The following is an 11,894-nucleotide window of genomic DNA, read 5'->3' as shown; positions in this document are numbered from 1 at the left end:
GTAATTAGCAGGCCGAGTAATAATATTGGCTCCCTCTGGTCATCCTCCACGTTTCTTGTACACGTGGAGGTCACTCATTGGCGCAAGCCACGCCATCCGTAGACCTCAGCCTTTGGCGCCACAAGTCAGCTCCCACGCCGCAGCCGTCCAATTACAGTTCCACCACGTCGCGGCGCCCCACCGCCGTCCCTCACCCACGCCGCCACGCCACGCGCCTTCATCTTTCGTAGACGCGTGGTGCACCGAGCCTAGTCATCACACCGTCCATCTCTTCTCCCGGGAACCCCGTTTCCCCGAAAAAGAAAAAATCGAGCGAGGAAAAGAAAAGGAAAAAAAAGAAAGGAAATTCCAAACCCTCTTCTCCCAAAATCGCAGCGGCGGCTTATCCACCTTGATCGAGTCGAAGCCTCTCCGACATGGCATCCCCGTCGAACCTCTCGTAGAGCCGCCGACCCTTCTTCCGGGCCTCGCGTCGATGAGGTGACCCGGGTAAGCGGCTGACATCGCACTGGCGCTCCCGATCTGATGCAGCACCTAGGGTTTCGATCGCGCGCTGATTTTGGAGAATGTGTTTTACTATTCTGCTCAGTAATTTGGGTTGTTTGTTCTAGGCGATCTGATCTAGTCGTGGTGCGGTGTGATTCTGTTGCGGAAATTTCTGTTGGGGGAAATTTTCTGCGGGCGGCGCCGGCGCCGGAGGCGAAGATGATCCGTCTTCAGACATACGCAGCGTTCAGCCTGCTGGCGACCGCGTCCGCGGTATACTACGCCTTCAGCAGCCGGGAGCAGTTCTACCCGGCGATGGTCTACCTCTCCACCTCCAAGATCTGCTTCGTGCTGCTCCTCAACACGGGCCTCGTCGCCATGTGCGTAGCCTGGCAGCTCGTCAAGCGCCTCTTCCTGGGCTCGCTCCGGGAGGCTGAGGTCGAGCGCCTCAACGAGCAGTCCTGGCGGGAGGTCGTGGAGATCCTCTTCGCGGTCACCATCTTCCGCCAGGACTTCTCCGTCTCCTTCCTCGCCATGGTCGCCGCGCTGCTCCTCGTCAAGGCGCTGCACTGGCTGGCACAGAAGAGGGTCGAGTACATCGAGACCACGCCCTCCGTGCCCATGCTCTCGCACATAAGGATCGTCTCCTTCATGGCGTTCCTGCTCATCGTCGACTGCCTCTTCCTGTCAAACTCGCTCAGGTCGCTCATAGAGAAGCGGGAGGCGTCAGTTGCCATCTTCTTCTCCTTTGAGTAAGCTCAATTTTCAGTTCTCATTTTTTCTGACATGCCTTGTGCACACTGAAACGCTTGGGATGTATCTGTGTTTCTGTTTCCACCTTATCACTGTATCAATGTGAGGCACTGCAGTAATTTGTCCTCTTTCGCAACTTTTGAGTAGGGGTAGAGATTGATTATGATGAACAAACACTGTGAAACAACAATTCCTAAGATAACCATCAGATATTTGCAAAAGGGTGAAGTACTACATGTTAGGTCCGTGTATCAAGCGGGTCTCTTTTATAGTTGCATTGTACCAAGCGTACCACAAATGTCTTTAGTAATTCTTATGTAATGCATCCTCATTCCATTTTGTATAGCATCCTTTGCGTTCAGCCTTAACCTAAACCATTTGAATATTGCCAGATTTGCAGTAATTGTTTTTTAATTCGCTTGGTGTATGTAATAATTACTAAGCCATGAATATTTCTTAGTATTAAAGGTTCACCACCTCAACCATCTCAAGGTTGCTAATCTGTTCTGGTCACTATATCTCAAGATGTTAGTCTAGCAACTTGTGCAGATGTCTGTTTTAGTTTGAACAATACTTCTTCTTTGCATATTATGTCTGCAAAATATTAGGTCCATTTAGCATGAAATTCCAGGCCCGAGCTATAGATATTCTTCTTTGCATGTTGCTTCCAAAGCAAGGGGTGTGCCTTCTGGGCAAGGTTACAACCCTATTGGCTAACCTTAATATGGCCTTAAGATATGATTCTATTGTTCTGATTTCTAAATGCCTGGAAATTATTTCTTAATGTATTATTTCAAGATTCAAAATACTCATTTGTAGCTCTAACATGTACAAATAATGTTTCAGGTATATGATACTGGCAACATCCACAGTATCAACATTTGTGAAGTATGTATTCTATGTCAGTGACATGCTAATGGAAGGTCAATGGGAGAAAAAGGCAGTGTACACATTTTACTTGGAGCTCATTAGTGACCTTGTGCACTTGTCACTATACATGCTCTTCTTCATAGCTATCTTCCTGTAAGTTTTGTTATTATGGTACTACACCTCTATAGTGTAAAACTACGGCTATTGATCCATTTACTGATCAGGAACTATGGTGTCCCGCTGCACTTGATTCGTGAGCTATATGAGACCTTCCGCAACTTCAAAATTCGTGTTGCAGATTATGTACGCTACAGAAAAATCACTTCCAACATGAATGAACGCTTTCCAGATGCTACAGCAGAGGAGCTCGATGCGTGAGTTTTATACTGTTCCATTGGCACTATTAGTTGACTCCATTATAAAAATTGTTGTGATTTACATTTTACTGTATTCAGGAGTGACGCTACATGTATTATTTGCCGTGAGGAGATGACTACAGCAAAGAAGCTGCTTTGTGGGCATCTGTTCCATGTGCATTGTCTAAGGTCATGGCTAGAGCGCCAGCACACTTGCCCCACGTGCAGAGCTCCAATCATTCCACCAGATAATGGACGTGCTGCATCAGCTCGACAACATGGAGCTCAACCTGGAGTTCAGCCTGGTGAGGCTCATTTTATTATTCTGATTCTTTTGTGTCACATATTTGTATATTCTGATTTTAATCTTCTAGACTACCCCAACCTGTTTGAGACTAAAAGGCTTTGTTGTTGTATATTCCAATTTTAATCTTACTTATCAGTGTGTACTGTACTGTGCAATCAGTTCTGCTCTAGTTGCTGATTTGATGTGAGAAAAAGCAGCTGCAGGTACTGGTACTCCAGCCGCAGAAGGTGCAGCAGGTGACAACATGAGCGGGCGCCAAGCAAAGCTTGAAGCTGCTGCAGCAGCTGCTTCTTTATATGGAAGATCTTTTGCTTATCCTCCAGCAAACATCCTAAATAGGTATGTTTCTGGAACAGTCTAGATACAGAGCTTTTCATATTTTGCTTACATATCATCATATCAAGATGGTGGTCACCGATGCTCGTCTACTTTTTAGGCACCTTGTTCACTGTATTTAATTATTACTGTATTGATAGGATAATAGTAGGGTCTTTTGTTTTAACATAAAGTATAATATTAAGTATGTCGTATTCAACCAATCAGGTCAGGTCCTCCCCAGTCTAAATCGAGCACACCACAATCTGAAGCAAGTAGCTCCAATCAATCACAGAACGACCAAGAACTGCAGTTCCAGAACACCAGCGATGGTTTCGCACCTCTGCCTTTTAATGCACATGGTGCCATTGGTTCAGGAACAATCACCAGGGATCTTGAAAATTCACTGCAGAGGGCACAAGAAAATTTTATAAAGAGCCAGATTGAGGTAAGAAAGAATCTTGATTCCAAAAGCACAAAGGTCACATCTTTCTGCATATACTCTATGATGTGACCAACAAGTGTGGCGTATGAGCTACAAGGAGCTAAATAGGTGTACATTGACTGCTTGCATGTCGCAACGTTTTAGATATTTCTGTTGCTCGCTCATCTTTGGGTGCAATCAAGCAAAGCTGCATGCTGACTGATCTCCATATGTACCATTAGATTAGATTCGTGGTGACTTGTGTACATTGGATATGGGTGGATCACACAATTAGGTTGAAAAAACTTAATGAGAGCTACCCTGTACAGGCCTCATATCATAATCTGTCCACTCAACTCACATCTATCTAATGGTTCATTCACATGATAGTTTGCATGATTCCGCATTTGCATAATTGCGCAAGAGAGTGGGTTGCACTAGGTATGCCCACAGTCTGCTTGTCATGGTGCACAAATATGCAGTGCCTAAGAATGCAAGTTAGTTACCATTGATTCCTACAAAACAGTGGGGTGCCAGAACTGTTACTCGCCTTTTGAACAATTTTGATTGTCATCTGCATTCTGCTGTAGGAATTAAGTTCATGACCTTTTAAGCATTGCTGCCAGGTTATGTAATCTGTGAATTTGCCCAAGATGTAAATGCTTCCCTTGGAAATTAGCTCTTGATAACTACTTATGTTGTTGCATTCATGCATGCATGCTTTATTTTTTTTTGCTTTCACCTTAGTTTACAATGACATGCTCAACATAACGCATGGTTTCCTTTCGTTGATATTGGTATTCTCAATCAATATCCAACAAAACTCATAAGTTATACCTCTTCTTTGCAGATGCTACAAATCCAGCTGCAAATGGTCCAGCGTGGTGCTGCTGTGCCGGCCACTAACAATGAGAATGCCGAGCACACAAAGAATGATTGAAGCTGTAAATACTAAATAGGCAGAGATGAGGACGGGATAAACAAAACAAAGATTTGGCTATACCTGAGGGGAAACTGCTGCATGATGCCTTGCCTTGATTTTGGTAGGCTTGTTCATTTATACTTCCCTGATAGTGCCCTCTTAGCAACACCAGATGTTTCTTCTCTTTATGTGTTGGTTGCGCAGTTTGGATCTCTGTCAAGCCCGTGTAATACCATTGATAGAGGCTGTCGTGTTGTAACAATGGCTAGTTGAGACTAAACAAAATCCATCTGTTGAGGAAAAAATTAGAATGGATCTTTTTGCTTATACTTGATGTCGGAAAGGTGTTTGTTGTTACTACCTCAGTTCCAAATTACAATTCATTTTGGCTTTTAGCTTTTCTAGATATATATATTTTGCTATATATCCAGATGTACACTATGGTTAGATACATAGAAAAATTATGTATAGAAAAGTGACGGATTACGTTTCATGTTAACTTGAATCGAATGGAACAATATTTTAGCTGCGGGTAGATGTTGAAATTTCTGTCGCATCCTTTTCTGTAACAATGGCGGTTGTCTTAAAAGAACACGTCGGATATCGTACAAGGCTGCCTGTGATGCTGCTCTAAAAACCTGTTGTAAAATTTGAAGTGCCATTCGATGCGGCTTTGCTTGAATGGTTTGTTTCCGCTGCTTTCCGTGAATTTTATGAGTTCTTCTCGAATGTTCCACTACGAATTATCTCTTATTTTAATTTTGCGGGTGTGCGTTGGTACTTCCTTTCGTAAGGAACTAGAAAACTGGCGCGCCGTTGGCGCTCCTTACGAGTTATGACCCCTCTCATTTGAGCCGTTTAGCATGCCTTGGATTAATTCACCTAGTCACAATAAGGAAGAAATTTAAAATTATATTAGTACTTGGCAATATGCAGTTGATAAACTCTGAATTTGTACATGCATAAATACAGCATATATAGCTATTTATTGATAAGAGGCCATGGGTCATAAACATGTAGTAGATCACTTGCTATCAATTCCTACGATATGAACTTGGTGACTAGAAGTATAGAGCAACTTCAGAATTTTCATGTACAAATATAAAAGGGCACAACTTGATTCAAATTAGTTGGGCATCTCAAATATAAAAGGGCATAACTTGATTCATTTCAGTTGGACATCCACTAAGTAAATTATCCTTACATTAATGCTACCGAAAAATTAAACATCCACAACTTATACATGTTGATCTGAGGCTACAAAGTTGGAGATGAGCCGAAAGACTCGGCTTGTCTCCGGAATCTCACCTTACACTCTCCCTATTCTATTCTAAGTATGGTAGAGTTTTGCTCGAGACTCTTCTTCTCTCTAAAGATGGTGTGTGTGAAATGGAGGTCGAGGTAGGTATTTACAACACTCTAAGGTCGGTTGCGCAGCCTAAAGGTAGTTATTTCAGTTGAGGATGGTGCCAGCCGAAGGGAGGCACGTAGTGTGCAGATGGGAGGCCAACTGGCCTTTCCCAGGCCGGTCGGCCTGGCTCTGTCACTTCTTGGCCTTCTGTTCCACAGCCTGATCATGTTAAACATCTTAGATTTGCTCTGGATGGCAGTTTGGAGCCTGAAGTTGCGCTGATTCTCTGCATGTGGGGCCTTTGATCCAAGGCACAAGCCTTCCGACCGTACGATGCACAGCCTTCTTGATCAACTGGATTTGTGCTTGTTTGTATGCAGGGGAAGATTGCACCCTGTTGGCCACAGCCTCCCTTAGGCGGGCTTGCCTCATATTTCTCCCAAATTGGTCTAAATTTGGACAATAAATCCCTAAATTCAAATAAAAACCAAAACTAGTGGAAATCATTAGTTTAAATCAATTTTTCTTTACGAAGGCCTAGTAAACATAAATTCAGAAGGAATATTGTTAGTCAAAATCATGAGAAATCGACCGCCAACACAGCCATACTACACAGGCCACACATATCATGAACGGGAAGAGGTAGAGGAGGGTTGGTGTGGCTAGGCCTGGGGCGTGATGCGAGGTTGGATCGATGGTGAGATAGGAAAATTAATGATGTGGCTGTTGGTTTTTCTTACGTCACAGATAAATCCGTAAGCGCATGGAATACCGTTGTAGCATTTTATCCAGGAGTATTCCAGAGTATCTTATTTATATTTTCTATTTCCGTAGGGAAGGTGGCGATTGTAGAATTGATAAGTTAATGGTTATTTTCTTGCTGGGATATCCAATGTACAAACAAAGATAAGTAATATATGTATATGGAGGTAGTGTGACACACAAGTTACTTAAGCTCGTTGCAATAGACTTAGGCAGAGAGAAAGGAAGAAGAGAATCTACTCGGGACTTATGTACTCCTATCTAGATATGCAGCTTATGTTATATACATACACTCATACACATGAAAAAGGACCTAGCTCTAGGCACTCAGGCACTACCGGAAAAACCGCACATGGCTGGGGGAGGAGCCACCAGCCAACTCCGCTACTTTATGGACCTCCTCCCTTCTATCTGAACATAGAGGATTACGGAGGACGGACAGAGCTGTCACCACCTGCCGTCTACCTCTACAAACCGTAGGATAAAGCAACATCCAGCAATACTTGACTAACCTCGGCCCCATGCCTGCATTGATAAGTGACACTCTTGTATCCAGCAGGGAGTCCCAACCCTCCAAATCAACATACATCATACAAGACCAAATACTCGAATACTGGAACCGATGCTGTAGCACTAGAATTACTCATCTAATCATGCAAGATATTCGATACAAGTATAAACTAACCACAGAGCATATATCTAGCACCGCAAAATATAAACTATACGAGCATATAAATCTAGAAATAACTCTATTAAAAATATCCGAGAATTACATAGAGAAGCAAGAGTGAAAGCCATACCGAACACTCTAGCAACCTTGGGAACCCGAAGAAGAGCTACTCCAACCTAAACTCCACTAACCTATGGACTAAAATAAGAGAGAAACTTGAAAATGAGCAAGTGTGTCTCTATTTGGAAGCCCCCCTGTATTTGTAGCCTTGGTTAAGGCGGTTTCGGCCGGTAATTCAGCTGCACTCATGCACAACTGCCATTGAGGACTGATTAGGAGACACCACGTGGAATGAGGAGGCGAATGGGCCCACCCTTGGTTCGGCCAAACCAGTAGGTCGGCCGAACTAGGGGCACCGCCTCTAGCCACCGCCTCTGATAGGGTGGCTGGCAGATGGGCCCCTAGGTCGGTTGTGCATGCCTTGGCACTTTTCTAAGTCGGTTGCATGTGTTTGTGGATACTTTGATCCATGTGCAGCTGAGGTGGCGCGAGATGATTCGTCGATGTTTTGCTCCTTGGATTCAAGAGTGTGTTTCTTCTTCATTTTCCGCTCAAATCTCCGCATAACTCTATTTCAGAGGATATATTGTTTTTGCATTATTTTAGATAAATATACGTGCAAAAAATACTAGTTCTCATGATTTTCTTATCAAATTTGACGGATAAAATTGATATTTAAGGAGCGTCAACAGTGGCACACCTCGGCGGCGCCATATGCTGCAACGCAGTAGGCTAGACGATGTAACTGGAGTAGAAAAGGATGGGGCGGATCAGCTCCGACGAAGGGTAGCTGCCAGGGTCGGAGGCGTCTGGTAGTGCCCGCTATGGCTTAGGCGATGACTGCACGTGGATCCTTTGGAGCTAGGGAAACCGGTGGGCTCCGGGAGCACTTCTAGACAATTAATATTTTGAAATAAAAATATTGCAACAACACATATTTTATAGCAATGGGTAGGTCATCTCTTTCTGCTAAGCTTGTTGGATTTTTGTGGGCATCATTTTGAATAAATCTTCTGGTCTTTTGGAGCAAATCACTCAAGCAAGGGAAGCATTTGGATTATGCATATTCAGAGAAATCTTAATTGTAGCTTGTTGGGCTTTATGGTGTCACAGAAAAAGCATTGTGTTTCAATGGGGAACTGTCTCCTTTGCCGTTTGGAGAATTTTTCTTTCTTTTCAGAGCTGGAACTATTGGTCTTGAAGGCAAAATCAGTTATTCGGGATAAACTCAATGCTTGGCTGAGTAGTCTCTAGAGCCGCTTTCCCTTTTCTTCTTGGGCTTGAAGCCTCTAATTAAAAACCCTCTGTACATACAATCTTTTCTTTATATATATATACACACACACAAGTTAGGTACGGGCCTCTTCCTACCGATTCCCTCAATATGTAGATCTTATCGCCACGATATGAAATTTTGTTGCGGTATGTTGTTTATATTGCCACAAATTATGGTAATATGTTCATTTTGTTGGAAGGGGTTGGCATAAATAGCGACATAAAAATATATTTTTGAATTATGGTGATTGTCTTGTCATATTCTACTAGTGTGGCAATACTTCCAAAAGCAATTTTTTATGGTTACAATTTATAATTATTCTGTTGCCATAAAAATATATCATTGAAACTATTATTCCATTGCGTGGCAATTACCACTTATATTGCAACAAACAAGAAAAACCATGGTCCAATCTTTTAACCACATAGGTGCTTGCCGTGCTAGCCAACGAAAGTGAAATTGTGACTATTTTGGTAGATATGCCATGATTTCGGAGCTATTGCAACGATATCTGACCGTTGTAAAAGGTGAAATTTCTAGTAGTCTATAGTTTTCTAGAACATTAGAAAATGATTAATTTGTTTGACAAAATACACTTTAAGGACAACCTGCATGATGTGAGCTAGTACATTTTGAAACGATGATTTTGCTTCAAGCACATCCACCAGATTGATCATTTTTATTTGTCCTAGTTTCTCAAAGGTTCAATATTAGCCGGCGTACAGTCAAATGTTGTGAGCAGGGTGTAGTAGTTGATGTATCTTTATGAAGCCCAATAGTTGTGGTCGCCAAAAAGTTGAAGTTGATCTATCACAAGTTGCTACAATTCCCTTACACAGGACTACATGAGGAGTACTAGTCACTAGCAAAAGCGCTAGGTGTGAAGAAAAGTTCACTGCATAGGTCATCCAAAGATGGCCTGTTATGATGTCTTTCCAACTAACTAAAACCTTATTTGAAGGAAGGAATAAAAAATGAAAGGCTGAGGTGATGTTTTTCTATGTTGATCAGTATACTTTACCAAGCGACTCCAAGTTGGTGGATGGAAAACAACGGAAGCATTTGGATTATGCATATTCTGAGAAATCATAATTGTAGCTTGTTGGGCTTTATAGTGTCATAGAAATAGCATTGTGTTTGAAAGGGGAACTCTCTCCTTTGCCGCTTGGAGATTTTTACTTTTCTTTTCAGAGTTGAAACTATTCACTACCGGAAACGCGGCTTTTGCCGAGTGTCCAGAGCTTTGCCGAGTGCAAAATATCGGGCACTTGACAAAGAGCCTCTTTGCCGAGTACTACACTCGGCAAAGGAAAACACACGGTGAACTCCACCTTTGCCGAGTGCCACACACTAGGCAAAGAAAAACACTCAGCAAAGAATTTTTTGCCTAGTGTCGAGCACTCGGCAAAGGTGGACACTCAGCAAACGAGCGTCAGGACGTACAGGCAATTAACGGCGTGAGTCTTTGCCGAGTGCCTAGTCGAAGACACTCGGCAAAGAGGATTTTTGCCGAGTGCCTAGGCAAGACACTCGGCAAAATATACATATTTATTTTCTTTATTTTGTACAAAATTTTTTCTATTGTCATCCTATATTCTCCTCAACAACATATGTAATTTAGGTTCATTTATCGAAGTATCTGCTATATTTCGTCAATTTATTTTATTTTATTGAATTTCTCGAATAATTCAAATTTGAACTGCGTGGTCATTCGAATAGTGGAAAAAATAAATGGAAAATTGTTATTCATGTTAATGAGCATGCTTTGAGGCTGTATCGAAGAAAGGACTAGAAATTTCAAACCTACTATTCACGAAACATGGCGACTAAATTGTGTTCAAGTCGTGTTTAAATTGTATAAAAGGCAAATTTGGTCGGAAAATTATGAAACTTGTTGAGATATCATATTATCATGTGAGGATACTGTGATAAAATTTTTATAAGATTTCATAAAAGTTTCACATCTACGATGCTTAACACCTAATCGGGCTTCACATAAAATCATACACCTCTTTGGAGAACTTTCAATTTGTAAGCATCGTATGTTATAACTTTCACGAAACCTCATCAGATTTTTATCACAGCTTCCCCATATGATATCATTACATATCGACAAGTTTCATGATTTTCGGACGATATTTGCTTTTTATACATTTTAAAAACCACTGACAAGAAGATCGTCGTCATGTTTCGTGGACAACTTTGAAATTTCTTGTTTTTTTCTTGATAAGGTCTCAACGCATGCTTCAATAACATGAATATCATTTTTTCATTCATTGTTTTCCATTATTCATGTGACTTGTAGTTCAAATTTCAATAATTAGAAGAAATTTAATAAAATGAAATAAATTGATGAAATATAGCAAACACTTCGAATAATGGGCACAAATTGCACATACTGTTGCATATAATGTAAGTATCACAACAAAAAAGTTCGGTGACAGAAAGTGAAAAAAATAAAAATTGTTTGCTGAGTGTAGGGCTCAAGGCACTCGGCAAATTGGATTTCTTTGCCGACTGCCGTATCCGGGCACTCGGCAAAGAGGGGCCTTTGCCGAGTGCCACAGATCTGGCACTCGGCAAATAGGGGCCTTTGCCGAGTGCCCCAGATCTGGGGCACTCGGCAAAGAGGGGCCATATCTAACCGGCTCACTCGCCGTTACCCAGGCACACACTCGCTCACACGCCGTGCCCGCGTCCCCAGCCCGCGCCCCCGCCGCGCCCGCCCCCGACCCCTCCGGCGGAGCCCCCTGCCACGCCCGCGCCCGCGCCCCCGCCCCGCCCCCGCCCCCGCCGCGCCCGCTCCCGACCCCTCCGGCGGCGCCCCCGCCGCGCCCGCCCCCGACCCCTCGGGCGGCGCCCCCGCCCGCGCCCCCGCCCGCGCCCCCGCCGCGCCTATAGGTATGAAAAATGTAGCAGCAGTCGGAATTATCAATTCAGAAACTTTCTTTATTTTTCTGTTTCTTGTAGGGATGATGTATTTCATGTGATTGGTGTCTCGGTTTTTGCAAAGCGGCGTTATTGACCTTTATACTACAGCAACTAAGAACACTGATTCACAGTAACTTGATTACTTGAATTATTGATTCAAAGATTATGTTCCCTGATTAAATAACAGGGCTTTTATTGAAAAATACTCACTCTGTTTGTATAGAAACTCTAATTACACTTTAGACTCATCTCAGGATGCTTTGTTTAGTTCTTTGTTGGTAAAGAGTCTTAAACACAAGTGCGATAGTTCATGGATGAAATCGGCTATTTTGCCTAAACACAAGGTATGCTGATAACTACGCATGATCTTTTCTTGTCGGTAATAGTTTGCTATAGAGGACTATACTCATG

At 42.7% G+C, this 11,894-nt stretch overlaps 1 protein-coding gene across 3 annotated transcripts; it reads left to right on the top strand.

Annotated features, from left to right (window-relative positions):
* Positions 1 to 276: 276 nt before the first annotated feature.
* LOC112890047 (ERAD-associated E3 ubiquitin-protein ligase HRD1-like) lies at positions 277 to 4,793 on the top strand. 3 transcript variants are annotated; one of them, XM_025956874.1, is made up of 8 exons: positions 277 to 489; positions 612 to 1,238; positions 2,086 to 2,262; positions 2,334 to 2,483; positions 2,565 to 2,770; positions 2,976 to 3,111; positions 3,316 to 3,535; positions 4,362 to 4,793. In XM_025956874.1, exons 2-8 carry the CDS (start codon positions 706 to 708, stop codon positions 4,449 to 4,451), a joined length of 1,512 nt encoding a protein of 503 aa, XP_025812659.1. In that variant the 5' UTR covers positions 277 to 489; positions 612 to 705; the 3' UTR covers positions 4,452 to 4,793. The 3 variants fall into 3 exon arrangements, with proteins under 3 accessions (XP_025812659.1, XP_025812657.1, XP_025812658.1); XM_025956872.1 differs by having other exon boundaries at positions 2,967 to 3,111; XM_025956873.1 differs by having other exon boundaries at positions 279 to 489; positions 2,970 to 3,111.
* The last annotated feature ends 7,101 nt before the right edge of the window (positions 4,794 to 11,894 follow it).

The sequence above is a fragment of the Panicum hallii genome, chromosome 4 (genome assembly GCF_002211085.1).
Source record: "Panicum hallii strain FIL2 chromosome 4, PHallii_v3.1, whole genome shotgun sequence".
NCBI classification, from domain to species: Eukaryota; Viridiplantae; Streptophyta; class Magnoliopsida; order Poales; family Poaceae; genus Panicum; species Panicum hallii.
This window is presented reverse-complemented; position numbering and strand designations above follow the sequence as displayed.

Excerpts from the sequence above, each read along its gene's own strand:
- LOC112890047 (XM_025956872.1), top strand. The coding sequence starts at position 706 with ATGATCCGTCTTCAGACATACGCAGCGTTCAGCCTGCTGGCGACCGCG. Across the intron at positions 2,263-2,333 it reads TTCTTCATAGCTATCTTCCT|GAACTATGGTGTCCCGCTGC; the intron begins GTAAGTTTTGTT and ends TTTACTGATCAG. Across the intron at positions 3,112-3,315 it reads CCAGCAAACATCCTAAATAG|GTCAGGTCCTCCCCAGTCTA; the intron begins GTATGTTTCTGG and ends TCAACCAATCAG.